This window comes from Hippocampus comes, unplaced genomic scaffold (genome assembly GCF_001891065.2).
Source record: "Hippocampus comes isolate QL1 unplaced genomic scaffold, H_comes_QL1_v1.1 scaffold49, whole genome shotgun sequence".
Taxonomy (NCBI): Eukaryota; Metazoa; Chordata; class Actinopteri; order Syngnathiformes; family Syngnathidae; genus Hippocampus; species Hippocampus comes.
Genome location: NW_017804830.1, coordinates 694,224 through 711,851, shown reverse-complemented (window position 1 = coordinate 711,851; position 17,628 = coordinate 694,224). Strand labels below are relative to the sequence as shown.

The window sequence follows — 17,628 nt, the reverse complement described above, 5'->3', positions numbered from 1 at the left end:
CAGGCGATGACTCTGAGAGAGAATTTTGAAAATATTTTGACGATTTATGTTGAATCGTCCGTTAACGTTGACGGTGTGGCTCATTGTGTTGTCTGTACTGCACACGCTCTGCTCCACTGATTCGAAGATGTACAGTACACGATGCTCTGGAAGTCTCTGTTGCGTTCTGCTGCTGCTGCACCGAGAGGGAACATTTCTGTGGAAACGGTTGCCATGCAACAGCACAAAAAAATACCTCGGCGCTAGTCCGCGCTCGCAACTTTGCATTTTTCGCCACAGAGCAAGTGGGAGTGGATGCAATTACTGAGGAAAAATCAAACAGGCGATGACTCTGAGAGAGAATTTTGAAAATATTTTGACGATTTATGTTGAATCGTCCGTTAACGTTGACGGTGTGGCTCATTGTGTTGTCTGTACTGCACACGCTCTGCTCCACTGATTCGAAGATGTACAGTACACGATGCTCTGGAAGTCTCTGTTGCGTTCTGCTGCTGCTGCACCGAGAGGGAACATTTCTGTGGAAACGGTTGCCATGCAACAGCACAAAAAATACCTCGCAACTACGCTGTGAGACTCCTGGTTTTTGTTTTTGTTTTTTTTTTTTGGTAGGGGGCACTTCCCCGGGCACACGCCACGCTCACCGGCTCTCCTGTATTTTTCAAGACAACCTCAGCCCTCCCGTGTGGCTGCTTTCCGTTGAGTTTGGACCAAAACGACTTGTGCCACACATACTCACACACACACATTGCAACATTCTTTTTGTTTGACGTCTACACACTCGGGAAATGTTTCCCTCGACATATCCGGTTGAGTCTTGTGGTCGATTTTGCGCATCAGTCATTACTGTAAACAGCAATTCAAATGTTTTTTTGTTTTTTTTTTAAGCATCAAGTCAGCAGTGTCTCGAACAAAAGAATCATAGCGCCCACAAAATATTAGACTCGAGGTCTTCGTTCATTTTTTTTTTTTTTTAACTGGGGCAGGTTGGAAAGGGAATCCAACCCGCACCCGGCAGGCGCAGGCCCGCTCCCTCTCCCTCCTAACCGCTGCGCCACCCGGTGAGGACACTCCTCGCTCTCGTGCCGCCACCGCCGCTGCTGCTTTGTATGAATAATAGAGAGCGTAAAAAGGCAGTATTATTAATGGATGCGGCCGAGGTCTTTGCGCGCTTTACGTCACGCCGCCGCATAACGCCATGAAAGCCAGAAGAGGAAAAAGGGGGGAAAAAAAAACCCCCAACAAAGTTTGCACTGCAAAATGCATGGAGCGGGCCTTTTTACATCCATCAGTTTGGGGGAGAGAGGCCGTCAATCACGCGGATGTTTTTGGTGAACTTCCTGTCTCCGCGCATAGTATTTTTAGCCACGTCTTGCCTTTTTGTTTCATACTCCTTTAGCACCTTCCCGCTGATGTCACGCTAATATATTTCTGGAATTCTTCTCCGACTTCCTTTCAAGTGCGCAGACAGTCGTTTTATTCTCTTCTTTTCGGCCTTATACGCCGAGACTAGCTAGCTAGCCTTTGCCCATCAGAGAAATGTTGACGCTGACATGAGTGTTGTCAAGTGGCTCATTAGCTAACGTAGCTAGCATCTAGCGAGCTAGCTATCCCCCTCTGTCTATCTGTAGCTAAAGTGAAACACACGAATGACTGAAGTACAGAGAAAGTCCATTCTTCCACTTGGCGGGACCCGAATCAGATTCTAATGCCGATGTGTTTGCCCTGTGTGGCAGGTATCAGATGTGGGTTGGGGTTTTTTTTGGGTGGTGGTGTTGAAATCCAACCGATGCAGGCCTCTTTCGTATGCGGATAAAAGTGTGATGTGCGTCCAGCGCAACTGCCGTCTTGACACTCAGATCGTGCTCATTGGACCCGCACGACATGAAAAGGTAAAAAATCTCGCAATTTCAAAGCTGACATGCGCGCAAAGCAGTGTCGGATGAAGGAGCGGAAAAGAGTCAGCGGCAAAAGATGGTTTACAACTGATGAATACGTGGCGGGGACCGCTCAGTTCAAGCACAAAATCCTTCAACTTGCATCCGTCCGTCCATCCCTTTTCTGAAGCGCTTTCTCCTCAGGAGGGTCGGGGGGCCGTCTTCGGGCAGAGGGCGGGGACGCCCTGTGCCGCTTGCCAGCCAATCGCGATCCTTGAACTTGAGGGCTTTCTTGTCAACGACAACATGAAAAGACTGGATTCAACAAAAAGCGACCATTTCAAAAGTTGTGTCAAAGACGATTTCCTCGAGATTTTGTGCGGCATATTCCAATTCGGAAGAATCGCCCATACTGGACCGCGAAGTGGAGCTTATCGGTGACACGTTCCGTCACGTGCTCGCGATGTCATCAAAATGGTGTATTAGAGCATGAAAACTCAGCCTGGTGCTGAAGCCGAAAGCCATTTCTCCCCCCCCCCCACCCCCCTGCCTTCCTTACAGGATGCAAAAGGTGTCAGCTCAGTCCAGGAGCAGCGAGGGTCCTTTTTATAGCCCCAGCAACAGCCGGCTGATTGGCTCCCGCGCCTGGACGACCTCTCGGCGATTGGCTGGCCGGCCCAAGCGCTCCAAGTGCACAATTTCATCCGCTGAGAATGTTCAGTGCGGCAAGAGAGGCTGCGATGAAACAAAAGGGAAAGATAGAGCCAGGGAGGGGAGGGGAGAGACGGCCTCGGCTTGCCCATCGCTGTGAAGCCACAAAAAAAGAAAAAAAAATATGCCGCCGCCCACAAACGCACCTTTTGCTTTGAAAAATGGATTATTGCATTCGAATCATTCAAATAATTGTACACACAACTAATAAATGTGTCCCCTTTTTCTACAATACATTTAGAATTCAACATTTGGCTCCCAAAAAGAATAAATACCCTTTTTCAATAAGTCATCAATGGGAAAAAAAATGATTTCAAGCTACATCCTAGTTCTATTTTAGAAATATTCAAAAAAATAAATACAAATGTACAACCACACACTGGAAACGGTGCTTTGATCAGCCAGTCATCAGCCTTTTGGTTTTGTTTTTTTATTCATCATCGCTAATATTTTTGTTTCTTGTGCAAGTGCTACATCATGACTCACATTCAAGATTGATTTTTTTTTTTTTTTTTTTGTGGTCACACGGGAAAACAGCGCGAGAGAAAGAAAGACGGTCGAAAAACAAACCAATCAAATCCAATGCGGTCCAAACACGTTCGTCAAGGCGCAGAAATAATCCACAAATTAAAAAAAGGTGTTCAAATACTGCTCGGTGTCATAATCTCTTCCCCCCCCCCCCCCATGCGACAAACACCAGCTGGCGACATTGAAAGTGAACACTGGTGAGGTTCTAGGATGCTTTTTTTTTCCCCCCTCTCGCTTCTTTTTTCCATCGGTGAATGAAATACACAAATTGCATGTCACTCAAGCAACGCCCGGTAGTACTCTTTTCAATTCTTTCTTTTTTTTTTTTTAAATGATCACCACGAGAGAAAATAAGAAAGGAAAAGAAAGAAACAAATAAATTAGACAGAGGGCTGCATTTTTTTTCTTCCTCATTCATATGAATACTGAACATCCACAGTATACATGAAGTGAATCAAGTCAAGTTAGCGATAGAAATACATCAACAGCATGCACAATATTGAATATTCTCATTATGCTTTGTCATCATCATCATCATCGTACACTGAAGAAACAGTATAGTAGCAGTAGTAGTAATAGTAGCAGTAGCAGTAGTAGGTAAGTGCATTTCATGAAACAAACCACAAAGCTGCTTTGTTATTATTTTTTTTTTACATTTGCTGCAAAAAGAATTCATGACACAGTTGACTGGCGTGTGCTATTTTTTTTTTTTGTCATATTTTATATTATTTTGTTGCAAATTTGGGCCGGGTCATTGGTTGCTTGTTGACTTTTTGGAGCTGGGGCGACCGACTGAGACTGAAAAATACAGCAATGGCGTTTGGCATCATTCCTGGGCTGGGACTACTTCCTGGAACGTAGCGGTATGCTAGCACAAAATGAAATACATTTGTTTCTACTTCCTGGAGCAGACCGGTGCGTGATTTTTCTTTCGGAAAAAAAACATAAAATCAATCACTAAAATATCAGCTAGTTTGGAGTCATTCAGGAACTTTGTGAATTTTCCTCCATTTGAAGCACTCGCCAGCCTTGTGATGCAAACTAACGAGTCGCTTTTATCCCACATTCTGGCTTGGGACGACTTCCTCAAACTTAAAAGTGTTGTCACACAAATGAGCGGGTTTTTGAAAATGCTTTCTTATCCTCTTTTTTTTTAAATCCTGAAAAGGGAAATGCCACTTTTGGTTTGTCACACTGTGTGCGTGGGGACGACTATGCGGGACGAGTACTGTACTTGAAAAGAAAAAAAGTCTACTTTGTTGAAAATCCATCCCAGTGAACGCGGGCCGTGACTTTCCCTCGGGCCGGGGCGACTTCTGGAATCAGGTGGAGTCATGACGCAAACGAACGAGGTTGGTTGACCCCCGCTTTGGGGTGGCAACTCCTTCCCGGAAGCGAGCAGCTTGGTGATGCGCGAGCAACTCATCGGATAAGAAAACACATCAAATGGAAGCGGCGTGCCCGGACGGACCGGGAGCGAGCGCGACGTGGCCGTTTGGACCCGACGACGAACTCTGATTGGCAGACGAGTGTTTTCGAGCGGCGCAAAGAAAATCAACAAAGTGGAGGAGACGCTTTCCACCACACATAGAATTCTCTCTCTCTCTTTCTTGATTCATGTTTAAATATTGTTCGATAAAGACCCTTTCCTAACGTTTGTAAACAACAGGGTACTTCCGGGTGGGAGAAAGTCGGATGCCTCCTGCTGAGCAAAACTTAAAAAACAATGACCCGAAAATGCGTCCCCGATGAGGTTGAGCGACTTCCCCCTTTGGTGCATAAAAGTCGAAAGGATTCGTCGCTGCTTCGGCGGCTCCATCAGCAGCTTTGTGGAGGCCATTCGCTCACGGGTACGGGACGTCGAAAAAAGGTTCGGTGGGCCGGCTATGTTTGCGGGAAGCTAGCGGTCGCTACGTCACAAGAGCACGGACAAGTCAATTGGTTCGCCACCTCAACAACTCTCACCTTGTGCCAAAATCGGAACATCTTTTTTGCACATTTGAGAAGGGGGCTAAAATCGGCACTCGACCCGCTTTGGCCCGGGGGTCAAAATGATTTCTCGACGGTCTCGTTTTGGATGAGAGCGCTTGAGCTTTTGCCACCCGGAAGTACGTCATGCTGAAAAGGGTTTTTTTTTCTTTTTCTTTTTTTGAAACTAACGCTCACCTCCGTTCTTCACCGGAAACACATGGAAAAATATACAGTACAATGGCTGCTGCGCGAGCGGGGTCGGCAAAAAGCGGCTGCCAAAGTCCACCGGCCCCTTTTTTGTTTTTTTTCCCTCTCCTCTCCTCCCCTCACCTCGTCCCGCCACGATCCTTTTTTTTCCGTCGCCTCGGCGCTTCAGTTGTTGCCCTCCCCGCCCTCGTCGTCCTGCTGGTCGCTGGTCCACAGAGTCAAGTTGTCGCGCAGCAGCTGCATGATGAGCGTGGAGTCTTTGTAGGAGTCCTCGTTGAGGGTGTCCAGCTCGGCGATGGCGTCGTCGAAGGCCGTCTTGGCCAGGTGGCACGCCTGCTCCGGCGCGTTCTGGATCTCGTAGTAAAAGACGGAGTAGTTGAGGGCCAGGCCCAGCCGGATGGGGTGGGTGGGCTGCATGTGCTCCTTGCTGATCTCGTGCGCCTCGTTGTAGGCCTTCTCCGACGACTCCACCACGGCGGCGCGCTTCTCGCCGGTGGCCACCTCGGCCAGGTAGCGGTAGTAGTCGCCCTTCATCTTCAGGTAGAACACTTTGCTCTCGTGCTGCGTCTCGCCGCAGTTCTTGACCAGGAAGTCGTCCAGGAGGTTGAGGACGTCCTGGCACACCGCCTCCAGCTCCTTCTCGATCTTCTCGCGGTAGGCCCGCACCATCTCGATCTTCTTCTCGTTGCCGTCGGCCGACGTCTTCTGCTCGATGCTGGAGATGACGCGCCACGACGAGCGCCGGGCGCCCACCACGTTCTTGTAGGCCACCGACAGCAGGTTGCGCTCTTCGTTGGACAGCGCCTCGTTCAGCTCCGTCACCTGAGGCGGAAGGGACACGCGGTGGGGGGGGGGCGTCAGTCCCGGCCGTCGACGTCGGCCCGACGAAGCGCCGGGCGACCTTGGAGGTGACGGAGGCCTGCGCGAATGCCCGACGACGGGCCCGTCGCGGTCGTCTCCGGAGACGTTTGGCCGCCCTCGCCTCGGACCGTCGGATCAGCGTCACGATAACCTGACGTTTTGACGTCTTTGGCAAAATGTGGACGCGGAGCGCCCGGTGATGTTTCCGCGCGTCTCGCGGGATCAAGAGCTGGCTTGCTTGTAAGCGTGCGCTCCCCTTGGCCCGTTTCCACTCGAGTCATGTTCAAAACTGCTTGACTGGCGGTTGGGGAGGGAGCGCCGCCCGCCCGTCTGCAAATGACTGAAACGTCGCCGTGTGAGCGCTGCGGGCAGCTGCGCTGGAAATGAAAACCCGGCGGCCACACGCCCTGACCTTAGTCAAGGCTAAAATTGATTCTTTTTTTGTTTTTTGAACTGGGCAAGTGACATCATTTGTTAACCCTTGAGAGTGCCTTTAAATAGCCGCACCGGCACCTCCTCTAAAAATCGGCTTGAAAACGTGATCCGGACTTTCTTTTCTTTTCATGGAGCCAAGGAAGGGGGAAGACTTTTGACCCACGACAAGTTGTCTGATTTGATGACTCGAAACGGTCTCGCGGCGTCCCGTCGGGGCCTCCGCGGCTTGTTTTCTCACTTCCATTTGGGCTGGTGTCCTATTTTGGGACTATAAATGTACTCGTCCTAAATGTTGACAGAAATATATCCCGCCCGTCCCTGACGTCACGGCTCAAAATAGCCACATTTGGCAAGCTACAAGTCGCAAGGGTGTTATTTTAGAACCCAAAACTGAAAGGCGATCTTTATGACTTCAAATGATCGCCTCCATCTTCTTTTCAAACTTCCAACGCTACGATTCTTCATTTTATGCCTGTTAAAATGTGAACGACCTTCAAATGTTTTAGCTTCATGTTTTTGCGCGGCCCTGTCCTGTATGATGACTCAAAATGGTCCTTAGTGAAAGATTTTTTTAATTTTTTTGAATCCAGTAACTTGTTACCTAGAGGTAGGACTAAAAATGCTTCCGGGTCTTTTTTTTTTTTTTAACTTTGACTCTAACTTGTAATCGGTCCAGCTGGTTATTTGGAGACCTCAACGCCAACGTCGGGCCCTGTTCTTGACTCGGGGACTTGAAATGTTCCTGTGCACTTATTTCATGGCTTCAATTCTCCCGTTTTCTTATTCTGTGACTTCTCGTGGTGTTGTTCTTTCACTTTTTCTCCTAAAATGTTCCACGTCCTTTTTTTGATGACATGGTATATGACATAGGATCGTCCCGTGCCTTGTCGTATGATTTCAAAGGGTTCAATTCCTTTATTCGATGATGACAACATGTTATCTTGAGGCCGCCATTTTTCATCTTGTGTGACCACCAGTGTGCCTTAAAATGCTCCAGTGCCTTATTTTATGGTATTTAACAGCTTAAATCGTCCAGTGTCGTATTGAATAACTTCAAATTACTGAGGTGCGACTGACCGTCACTCCTGCCGGCGATGGCGAGGGATTCTCTTTGATTAGGGAGTGTCACGTACGCAGACATCCTTGTGTTGAAGATCTGATATCGAGGTGGTGATTGCACATTTTCGACGCCCTCCTTTTCATGAGCCATCGAACGGATCCTGTGCCCGTCCTCTGTTTTCACTGTTGCTAACATGACACAGCGGTTTCTTCCTCTACGCACTGCAAGGCAACATGATCTTATCGTCTCGTATTGGTGGCACTGCAATATGACAAAACGAATATTCCAGAAGGCTTCTTCTTCTACTACTGCCTCCTACGTCTGCGTGGAGCGAAAGTGCACCCCCCCACACACACACACACACACACACACCTCCCCTGCCCATCCGCCCTCCGTTGCTACTCATCTGAATAAGAGCTCCTTTTCTAAAACAGCTTTTAGAAATCATTACATTCATTCTAAGACAATGAGGGGGAGGAAGGGCGGGTGGGCAAGAGCAACTTCACGTGCCCCCCCCAAGCGAGTAGTCACTCGTTGGGGGTGGCTTTAAATGGAACCCCTTTGGGAGATGATGGGACATGAAATGGCAGAGAAAGCACGCCGATAAAGAAATAAACCAAGACGGCGGAGGAGCGTGACGCGGGCCCGCTCGCGTGGTCCGAAAGGCACCGCCCAAAAGGAGCCGGTGCGTCCATCGCTAGACGCATATAAAAGCAAAATCACCGAAGGTGACAAGACGAAGGGTGTGGCCTTGACGACCTCTCGTCGCAAGTGTCCTCTCGGTGAAACAAATCGCAAGAATTCAAAAGGAGCCATTCGAAGCCATCCTGGCGGGGGGCCGCCGACGGTTCGGATGACCTCATGATTGAAAGGCACTCACCGATTTCATGGCGGCCGCCATGTCGTCATACCTCTCAGCCTGCTCGGCCAGCCTGGCTTTCTGCACCAGCTGCTCGCGGTCGACCATCTTTGGACCAATGGACAGGCTGTCGTCCGAGGAGTTTGCCTTCGTGCGGATTTTTAGGAGGTGCCGCTCTGTTGTCGGGGAGGGAGGAGGCTGTTACCGGCGCCGCGCCGCTCGCCTGGAGATTTTGGCGGGGTTGGGGATGCGGGGGGGGGTTGTTTCAAATATCGCGAATTGTCTTTTATGCGTGTCTTTTCCCCCCCACTTCAGTTAAATTCGCAATGCGGTGAAAATCCGACGGCAAGTGAACGCTGCAGCTGCTGTCTCCTCGTCTCTCTCTCTCTCTCTCTCTCCCGCACCCTCGTTTACGTCATCCCTCATCCCGAAAGGTGGTGGTGGTGCCAATGATGTAATAGTCGTGGCCGCCTGCGCTCAAGGCATTATGGGTAATGGAGTTCAGCGCCTCAACTTGTTTGGGCATTGGGGTAGAGGAAGCGTGGCATTGTGGGTAATGGAGCTCTGATCCACCCTTCGCGAGATGGATAGATTGGAAGCAATGAAATTCAGTGTCGCATCAGTTTGACCCACGTGCAAGAGAAACATCGCCATCGTGTGGCCAACCTGAGGAGTGCACAAGGATGTTTGCAGGGATTTACATATTCAATCTCCGTAATAATCGATGATGGTAAATAGTGACATTATTTTCATCATTTTGACCGAATTTCACGCGAAAATATACACACACACACACACACACACACACACACACACACACACACACACACATATATATATACTTTATATATATGAAATTGTAATTTAGCAAATATTGAACTGTTTGGTTGGCTTCAACAAATACAGCAAATTCATTTTGATGAATAACTGTTCTAATAAAAGCTTTACTCTAAAACTAAATGACAAGCAACAACGGTGACACACACACACACACACACACACACACACACACACACACACGTCCTTATTAGCCGTCAAGCTTAGCTTGTGAAAGGTCAGGAGAGGAAGTGTTGTCTTGACTTGAAGTGGGTCAAGTCGTCATGGGGCGAGGAGCCAAGTCTGGCTAAGAATACGGATGGAGGGATGAACTGGCATGTGGCTCCTCAGCCAAGTTTATATTTGGGAAACAATTTTATGTTGGTGACCGATCACACGTCGGCTTGGATTTTAGGAGCACACTTGTCATATTAGTTAAAAAAAAACCCGACTGTATACAGCATTATTTGCAACTGCAAAATGCTTTTCCTCCTCTTTCTTGCAAGGATGAAACTAGAAGGACAACTGTGGGCGTTTCAATTGTTTGTTAGCGATCCGCAAGTGTGACATCAGTGGGAAACCTTGCTGACGACATTCATTTACACTTACATAAGTTCTCCCCTTGTTTTCAGGACCAACAATTGGTCGGTGAGCGCAGGTTCAGATATTCCGTGCTGGCAACTCATGGCTGGCGTTTCCTTTCCAGCGAGACAATAATGTGACTGCTTTGTGCGCAACTTGTCATGCAATTTCTCCCCGCTCGCTCCAAAAGACCTCCTGGTGTTTCCGAGCAAAGAGCTGCAGGTGAAAGCGGCCGCAGGAGCAGGAATCGCAGCCTGCATCGGGCGCCACAGCGGATGCAATTTCTCCCCAAGTCTTGCCGCGGGAAGAAGACAGCCGTGTCGTTACATGTGCACTTTGTCCAGGTGGGGGTGGCGCTCACGCAAAGAGGATCAGCGTAGGGTGAGGCTTTGCTCCGTGACCGTCCCCGCCGAGGGCGATGAGGACGGGGGATTTTTTTTTGCCCTCCCCGTCCACCCCCGCCGCCATGTCGCCCAACCCGGACACGGCGGCGGAGGAGCTGCCCTTTGTGCCGGGCCAGATCATCAAGGTCAGCGTCAGCCCAACTCTCCCTCTGTTCCTGACAGATTGATATCTCCAGATGTCTGTAGATGGAGGGCCAACTTCAGAGTAGTTTTGCATGAGTGGAACCGTGAGCGCACACAGACAGGCAGCAAAGTTTTTATATTGATACAAGTTGGTTGTGAGGGTTATGGGTTAGTTCCAGCTCGGTTTGGCTTGGTTTTTGGTGTCAAGGTTGGAGTTACATTGTGCTGTTTAAGTGTTCCTTTTGTTTTTTTCTGAGCAGTTTCTATCGACACACGCGCGCAATAATGTTTTTTTTTTATCTTGAGAAGTCTGCTGTACGTGTGCGCAACCTGTCAGGTATTTGGAGACAAGGACTCGGACGGCTTTTATCGCGGCGAATCGGGCGGCCTGTCGGGTTACGTCGCCAGTAACCTGGTGGCCGAAGTCCCCGTGGACGACCACTACCTCAAGCACTTGCTCATGCGGCAAGGTTTCATCCCCGTCGACCAAACAGGTATTGGCTTTTGTCCGCTTGCCCTTTTTGCGCCGGTCGCTCGTCTCTTCACGTGGCACGTCCTCCCCGCGTGTGTACTCGGGTTTCCTCCCGCATTCCGAAAAAAAACATTCACGGCAGGTCGACGGAACACTCGGAATGGTTCCTCGGCGCGATTGTGAGCGCGAGGGCTCGTTTGTCCGGCACACGCGTGACTCGAGACTCATTTTTGACGGCGCCATCGACCGGACTGAAGTGTAAGCGTCCGCTTGCGTATCCATCGTTTGTGCAGGAATGTCTTGGAGTATCGACACGAGCGATGACTCCAGTGTTCCCGAAGACGCCATCGTACGTCGCATGGTGGCCTTGTTCGACTACGACCCGTGGGAAAGTTCGCCCAACGTCGACAGCGATGTAAGCGATGAACAACCGCGACGACACAAAATGCAGCATGAGTTCGACTACGACCCGTGGGAAAGTTCGCCCAACGCCGACAGCGATGTAAGGAACAACAGCAACGACACAAAACGGCACCGCGGGCCATTTCAGCATGACCTCGCACCAACTTCCGGGTGTCGCTCTGCATCGGCACGTTAGCGGTGGACACCTCCCAAATCAAATCAAATCAATGCAGGAAAATCGATACGCGCTCGGCGATCCGATTTCAAGACCGGTTCATTCATTGCATACCAAAGCGAAACCAATTTTCCGATTCAAATGGTCCATCTTTACCGCAGGCCGAACTGGGCTTTCGTTCGGGTGACATCATCTACGTGCTCGGCGACATGGATCCCGACGGCTTCTACTATGTAAATCTCGGTCTTCTTCTTCTTCTATTTGCTGATTTCTTTGTCGCTCACACACTTTCTTTTTTATCAGGGCGATCTGCAAGGACGGCGGGGCTTGGTGCCGTCCAACTTTCTTCAGCCGCTACCGTGGGATTAGAATAGGAATTGTCCTCCTGTGCTATGTCGGCGTCCAATCAAGAGACCACAGCCAAATGATGCCTTTCTCTGATATGTTGGAGTAAAAGGACAAAAAATGTCCTTTTTTTTTTTTTTTTTAGTCTCTCAATTTTTTTCCAAAACTGTATTATATCATAAGTAATATGAGCAAAATATTCAATTATTTGGCTAGCCTTAAGGTTGGCGGTCGGGTGTGGTGTTGGGATTTCTGTTTTTTTTTGCTAATACATAATGTACACAAGATATTTCCGTTCAGCTCATGAGTCCCGGTGGTGCTTGGATGTGCGAGGAAGGAAAGGAGGCCATGACGCTGCAGATTAGCTCAACGCTTGCATCACGGCCCGTCTATTCTTGCACAATTGGATTACAGTACAGTATATCCAAAGTGGTCCTGTTCCTGAGTGTGTGTGTGTGTGTGTGTGTGTGTGTGTGTGTGTGTGTGTCTCTCTTTCTCTCGCTCTCTCTCATTCTTCAAATGGACTGTGAATGGGGGCTGTTTTAAGTGTCTCGATGTGTATTCATAAAGCACTTGGTCATGCTTTGTTTTGGGGGATTCGTTTATTCATGTAAGTTTCATTGATGGTACAGGTAAGATGTTAGTGCGAATCTAGAAAACAAAACATCGTCGTCGTTGCAAAACCACAAATAAATGTTGTGAAAAGGAAATGGACCATTTCGATACTGGTTGACGGTGCCGCTATGCAAACGGCTGATCTGAAGTGAAAAGTGTGTGTGTGGTTACTCCGTCAGAGAAAACTCCAAAGCCCGATTTTTTTTTTTCCTTTTCCTTTCATCGACTTGTACCGTAAGGCCGCGATGCTCCCCGTTCATCTTTTGTCGACTCGAAGGTTCTCGACTTCCCGGCAAAGAAGCTTCGACATTCTGTCACAGTTGGGGACTGCTGCCACCCAGTGGACATCGGTGTAGCTGCAACTTTTTCATCTTTCAGTCATTCACGATGGGAGTCAGTTCTTTGCACGTTCGTTCATTCGTCACTCAATTGATTATTTTTATTGATTTATTAGCGCTTCAGTTTCTTTGGAGATTTGTCGACGGGGCTTTTTTTTGCAGTGGTCTGTCTCTTCGTGTTCTTTTTCCAGAGCTGCATCGCGTCCATCACAATCCTGTTTTTTTTTTTCCACGTGTCGCGTGTTTCTCTCGGAGTGCCGCCGGTCGCTAATGCAGCAGCAGCAGCAGCGGCAGCAGCAGCAGGCCGAGAGCCGGGCCGGGCGAAGCGGCCGCCGGGCCTCCGGAGCGAGACACCCGCCTTCCGTTCCGAGGCTGCACGGGCCGGAACGTGTTCACCATCGGCCTCCCGCTGGAGAAGGCGAGCTGCGAGAAGGCGGACAGCTGCCGAGCGGACACAAACGTCAGAAAGCGTCGGAGGGGCCCTTCCGCGATGACGTCACGTGCAGGCGACTTCCGGCTCCTTTGGCGGCAGCAGCCACCGAGAGCACCATTGGACAACTTTTTTGAGCTGCTCCTATGAACCGCTTCCGTAACTTTTTGCTTGTGCAATGAAAGACTTGTTTCCCCTCAAAATATTACCAGCTGAATTTCCTACTCTTCCGAATACACTTTCTTGTTTGAAAACATCCTGTTGCTAAGCGATCGCCTTCACCTGTTGCCTGCTGAGGGGGACGGCCTTTTCAAAGAGGGTCCAGACGACAGCCTGGGCGCAGTCGGGTGTGGTGAGGGAGCCGTCGTAGCGGAAATACCGGCTCATGTCGGCGGGGGCCGGAAGGAACATTTGCAGGGAGATGCCCCGCACCGTCGTTTTGTTGGCTGCTCAAAAAAAAAACAAAAAAACAGCATCACATGAATAGTGCTAACTCTTATTGTACAATGGGCCGAGTCGAAGGTCGAATCCCGCGTCATACATTTTGTTCCTCAGCAAGGTCGCGGAGGCAATTGGCGTCCCACGCTTCATCGCAGCGAATGCCTTTTCACGAAAAATCTGGGCGTCCTAATGACGTTTTATGTTACAAAGGTGTCGTGGCGTCAACTCGGGACTTCGAAATGTGAACGTTATAGCGGTGGAAACGTCGTAAACGGGGTAGGCTGAAAAGCGGCTCGACCGTATTTCGGCGGCGGTCTCTTGAGGGTCGTGGAAACGGCGAGCGCAGTCGGAGTGGCCGCGACGCGACTCCTCATCTCGGCAGCGTGCACCATACCCAGATTGACGTTCTTGACTGGAAACGATCAGGAAACGACACGTCACTTCTGTGATTTATGAGACGCGACGGGAGTTGGCGCCGCGGTCTTATCGTTTCACCAATTGTACTTTGGCATGCAACCGACTCGCACGGTTGTAGTAAAGTCATGCTCTTCAAGTTCTCATCTGGACTTTTGCAGAAAGATACACTTTGGCACCTGCACGCGTGCAAGACGCCGCCCGTCTCGCAGGCAACTTACACGGGCGCGGGATTCTCCTCAGAGCTTTTATGAGCGCATCAAACTTCTTGTTGGCGGAATTTGATTCCTGAAACACAAGTGGATTCAAAACACAATTTTAGTTCTGTCAGTTGTTAAAACCGGCAGTGCGGCCGTGGAAAGAAATCGGGAGACCCCTTTTCTGATTTTTTGGGGTTCAATGGTAAATACTGCTGTTGCGTCAATTCGTGATGAAAATCGAATCCTTTCAAAGAATTCTTCAGTCGTGAGATCCTTTGTCTTTCACGAAGCTCCCGTATAAAACGAATCCAAAGAATGAACCGTCAAGGAACAAGTGCCGAAGCTTTTTGGATTTGCAAGGATCGAAATGCAACGTTTGATCATTCCCTTTCATTGGCGTACCACAAGGCTCTGTTGCGGAGCCACTTTTTGTCCATCCGTACGCATTCCAATCCGTTCGTCTCGGAACGGGTCGACATCTATCCGATGGATCCGGATCGATTGGGCGGCGGCGATTATTATGTCGGATTACCTGGAAGAAGAAGCCGAGAACAGCCACGCCCGCCGGCTCGCTCACGGCCCGTGACAGAGAGCTGTATTGTTCCTTGATGTGCACAAGGTGCATCTGGAGGAGGAAAGTGGGACCGCATGGACTTTCTCGGAACTTTGTTTGAGGGCGGACGAAGCGTTACCTCCATTGGATAACGCTCTCCATCGATCGTGTGCTCCGAGCCCGGCCCGCCGTCGCCGCCCCAGTGGAAGTGGAGCTGAAGTGCTTTGTAGGTTCCCGGCAGATTTCCTCCTTTGATTTGCATCCCGGCGGGCAAGTCCATTTGCGCTGCAATCGAGACAAAATATCAACAAAACTCGCATTGATTCAGAGAAAATGACGTCAGCCTTACCCAATAAACCAATAAACCAAAGACAATAAGAGAAACAACAACTGTTGCCGCTCATTTGATGGTTTGGTTTTTCATATTGCTTTTTTTAAGATTACGTTGAAAAAAAAACTAATCTTTTCATGGCAATAAGAGGGCTTCTGTCTGCACAAGTACAAAAATATTCCTGCAAAATCACATTTTTTCGGTGATTCATGACTTTCATTCAGCCTGCGTTATTTCGCAATTTTGTCAGATGTGATTTCAAGATTCCATTTTGGTGGGAAAATATATTGTGTATTTGTTTTAAAAAAAATGTAATTTTCTTGACATATTTTTTTGATAGATTTTTTTTTGTTTGTTTTAATACGGGAAACTTAATGTGAAGGAGAACATTTCAGTTGAACTAATGTCTCAAATCTAATACATTGAGTAAGTCGAGTTACTTTGTAAGTCGACGAGCAAAGTGCTGCATTTGTTCAAGGCAAAAAAGTTGAAAGAATGTGACTGGAGAAGAAAGTCATTTTGTCCTACTGCGACACGCCAGCTCCTGAATTTCATCATCATGCGACTTTGCTCCGGCGGCGGCGCCGCACCTGTGTGGCCGTTGTTGGAGAGGTTTCCTTGAAAAGCTCCTTGATAGCCCACAAGGTGCAGCGGAGTGAGGCGCTGGTCGGCTACGACGTTCCCGGTGACGATGTTGACCGGCGACTGCGACCTGCCGCCGCATTGCGGGAAAATCACCCCCCACTCGTCGGGCCCTGCGAAGCGGAGACCACGCATGACGCGTGCCGCTCTCTGGAATCACGGCGCTCTTTTGAGTTTTACCTGAGCAGCTGGAATTGCAAGACACTTGGGACTGGTAGCACCAATCTAGAAAGCGGGCGTTCATTTCCCAATGACACAATCAAATATTGTTTTCTTTTGTTGTAATTGTCAGTCGGCGTAGCATGAAGATGAATATGCTCCTACCTGCCCCCGAGACCATCTCCAGGAAGGAAACAAACAAAAAGATCCACATTGCGAACGGGCTGACTGGCACGTGTTTTTTTTTTTTTTTTGGTCAAAGACATCAGATGAGCTGTCGTTCTTATAAGGTCGGGACCACCTGAGAGCGGCCCCCACCCCGCCTACTTTGCTTTTATGACACCTCATTTCAGATAGTGGGTGAACAATAACACGCACAAAAGATAAAAACATCCAATTACAGGCTGTGGACTCAAAGAACGCCCTATTTCAATCAGAGGTGGCGCTTTCGATTTGTCCGGAAAACACGGACGAGACATGGTTTTTTTTGGGAGGGGAGGGGGGGGAATACTGGATTTGACACCACAGTAAATGGAACTTCAGGGGTCACCAAAATCGGACCCCCCCCCAAAAATAACACACGAAGCACCGGAAGCCACGCGGCCAGTGCCAAGCCGTACGCGATGAAATGAAGGCAAAAGGCGGCGGCGGAAATAAAGGCTTTCCACTTCATTTCAGTTGTAAATGTCGGTCTGCGTTTCAAATCGCGTTTGCGCCCTGAGGGAACGCCACTCTTCCCATTATCAGTAGTCGTAAATCAATCTGTCTGTAAGGCACAAAGAGAAGACCGATGTGGATTATTTCAAAGCCACAATGTTCGACAGTGTTTGGCAGATCATTTCTGAAAATTACTCGGACTTCACGAGTACATTCATTTGCTTCATAACTCGTCATTTTTAGGTCGATTTTTGTTTTCTTTTATTTTAGCAAGGACAAAAAGAATGGTGAGCCCTGGCCAGCAGACAGGAGAAGGCTAGACTTCCGGTGTCTTTGGAAGACGCTGCCGCCCCCTGGTGGCAATATGTAGAAAGTGGCCGTTGAGCGACTGAGCCCGCTGTCTTGCCGCCATCCGCGTTGTCATCAAGTTTGACGGTGGCGCTTTCCCCTCCGAGCTTCGACGACAACCTCCAGGCGGACTTCGAATCTCACGTTTGGGACGTTCCAAGCAGCCACTGGCGTGATGCTGACCATCGCTTCCCACCTCGGCGTCGTCGTGCCAACAGCAATTGGCCAAATCCCAGCTCGTCTCTTTTGGCGCTCGCCGCTGCCACCGTCTGTGGTCCAGTGTTTCGACTAGCGATAACATATTCAACTTAGGCAGGTTGAGCGCGTGGCAACTAAGATTTTTGTTCTTTACATACAGGCAAACTATATTTAGAATCGACGTGTTTATACTGGATTACACGTTTGTGTTTGGACATCTCTAAATGTTCCTACTGCACTATACATCGTAGTTGGCGGCCATTTCTCTGGAAATGGTGACAACGAACGTGCGGATTCGTGATGTCTCTCAAGGTGCGTTAAAACTCGATTCCGGCGTAGTACTTTTTTGCTAGCCTCTCTTCATTTCTTTTGGGATACGCCTGCCTTCTAAATTCTGGCACGATGAGCTTAGTGGACAAAAATTCCTTTGCTGAAAACGCCTGAGCTCCTTGCCAAAGTAGACTCCCCCACCCCCCC

General features: G+C 49.1%; 3 protein-coding genes across 3 annotated transcripts; 1 reads left to right on the top strand and 2 right to left on the bottom strand.

The window, feature by feature from the left end:
* Nucleotides 1–4,259: 4,259 nt before the first annotated feature.
* On the bottom strand, nt 4,260–8,976 carry ywhag2 (3-monooxygenase/tryptophan 5-monooxygenase activation protein, gamma polypeptide 2). Its single transcript, XM_019867718.1, has 2 exons — nt 8,528–8,976; nt 4,260–6,113 (listed from the first exon to the last, which is right to left on the bottom strand). Exons 1-2 carry the CDS (start codon nt 8,612–8,614, stop codon nt 5,457–5,459), a joined length of 744 nt encoding a protein of 247 aa, XP_019723277.1. The 5' UTR covers nt 8,615–8,976; the 3' UTR covers nt 4,260–5,456.
* Nucleotides 8,977–10,358: 1,382 nt separating this feature from the next.
* LOC109514539 (RIMS-binding protein 2) lies at nt 10,359–12,100 on the top strand. The gene is made up of 5 exons (XM_019867730.1): nt 10,359–10,433; nt 10,769–10,925; nt 11,197–11,318; nt 11,642–11,713; nt 11,784–12,100. Exons 1-5 carry the CDS (start codon nt 10,371–10,373, stop codon nt 11,847–11,849), a joined length of 480 nt encoding a protein of 159 aa, XP_019723289.1. The 5' UTR covers nt 10,359–10,370; the 3' UTR covers nt 11,850–12,100.
* A 793-nt stretch (nt 12,101–12,893) lies between these two features.
* On the bottom strand, nt 12,894–16,830 carry LOC109514515 (carbonic anhydrase 4-like). Its single transcript, XM_019867693.1, has 8 exons — nt 16,114–16,830; nt 15,970–16,014; nt 15,738–15,902; nt 14,956–15,101; nt 14,796–14,888; nt 14,285–14,351; nt 13,491–13,654; nt 12,894–13,219 (listed from the first exon to the last, which is right to left on the bottom strand). The coding sequence occupies exons 1-8, from the start codon at nt 16,160–16,162 to the stop codon at nt 13,046–13,048; spliced, it is 903 nt and encodes a 300-aa protein (XP_019723252.1). The 5' UTR covers nt 16,163–16,830; the 3' UTR covers nt 12,894–13,045.
* Between the last annotated feature and the right edge of the window lie 798 nt (nt 16,831–17,628).

Excerpts from the sequence above, each read along its gene's own strand:
- ywhag2 (XM_019867718.1), bottom strand. The coding sequence starts at position 8,614 with ATGGTCGACCGCGAGCAGCTGGTGCAGAAAGCCAGGCTGGCCGAGCAG. Across the intron at positions 6,114-8,527 it reads TGGCGGCCGCCATGAAATCG|GTGACGGAGCTGAACGAGGC; the intron begins GTGAGTGCCTTT and ends CTTCCGCCTCAG.
- LOC109514539 (XM_019867730.1), top strand. The coding sequence starts at position 10,371 with ATGTCGCCCAACCCGGACACGGCGGCGGAGGAGCTGCCCTTTGTGCCG. Across the intron at positions 10,926-11,196 it reads CATCCCCGTCGACCAAACAG|GAATGTCTTGGAGTATCGAC; the intron begins GTATTGGCTTTT and ends TCGTTTGTGCAG. Across the intron at positions 11,714-11,783 it reads ATCCCGACGGCTTCTACTAT|GGCGATCTGCAAGGACGGCG; the intron begins GTAAATCTCGGT and ends CTTTTTTATCAG.
- LOC109514515 (XM_019867693.1), bottom strand. The coding sequence starts at position 16,162 with ATGTGGATCTTTTTGTTTGTTTCCTTCCTGGAGATGGTCTCGGGGGCA. Across the intron at positions 15,102-15,737 it reads CTCCAACAACGGCCACACAG|CGCAAATGGACTTGCCCGCC; the intron begins GTGCGGCGCCGC and ends TCTCGATTGCAG. Across the intron at positions 13,655-14,284 it reads GAGGAGAATCCCGCGCCCGT|CCAACAAAACGACGGTGCGG; the intron begins GTAAGTTGCCTG and ends TTTTTTGAGCAG.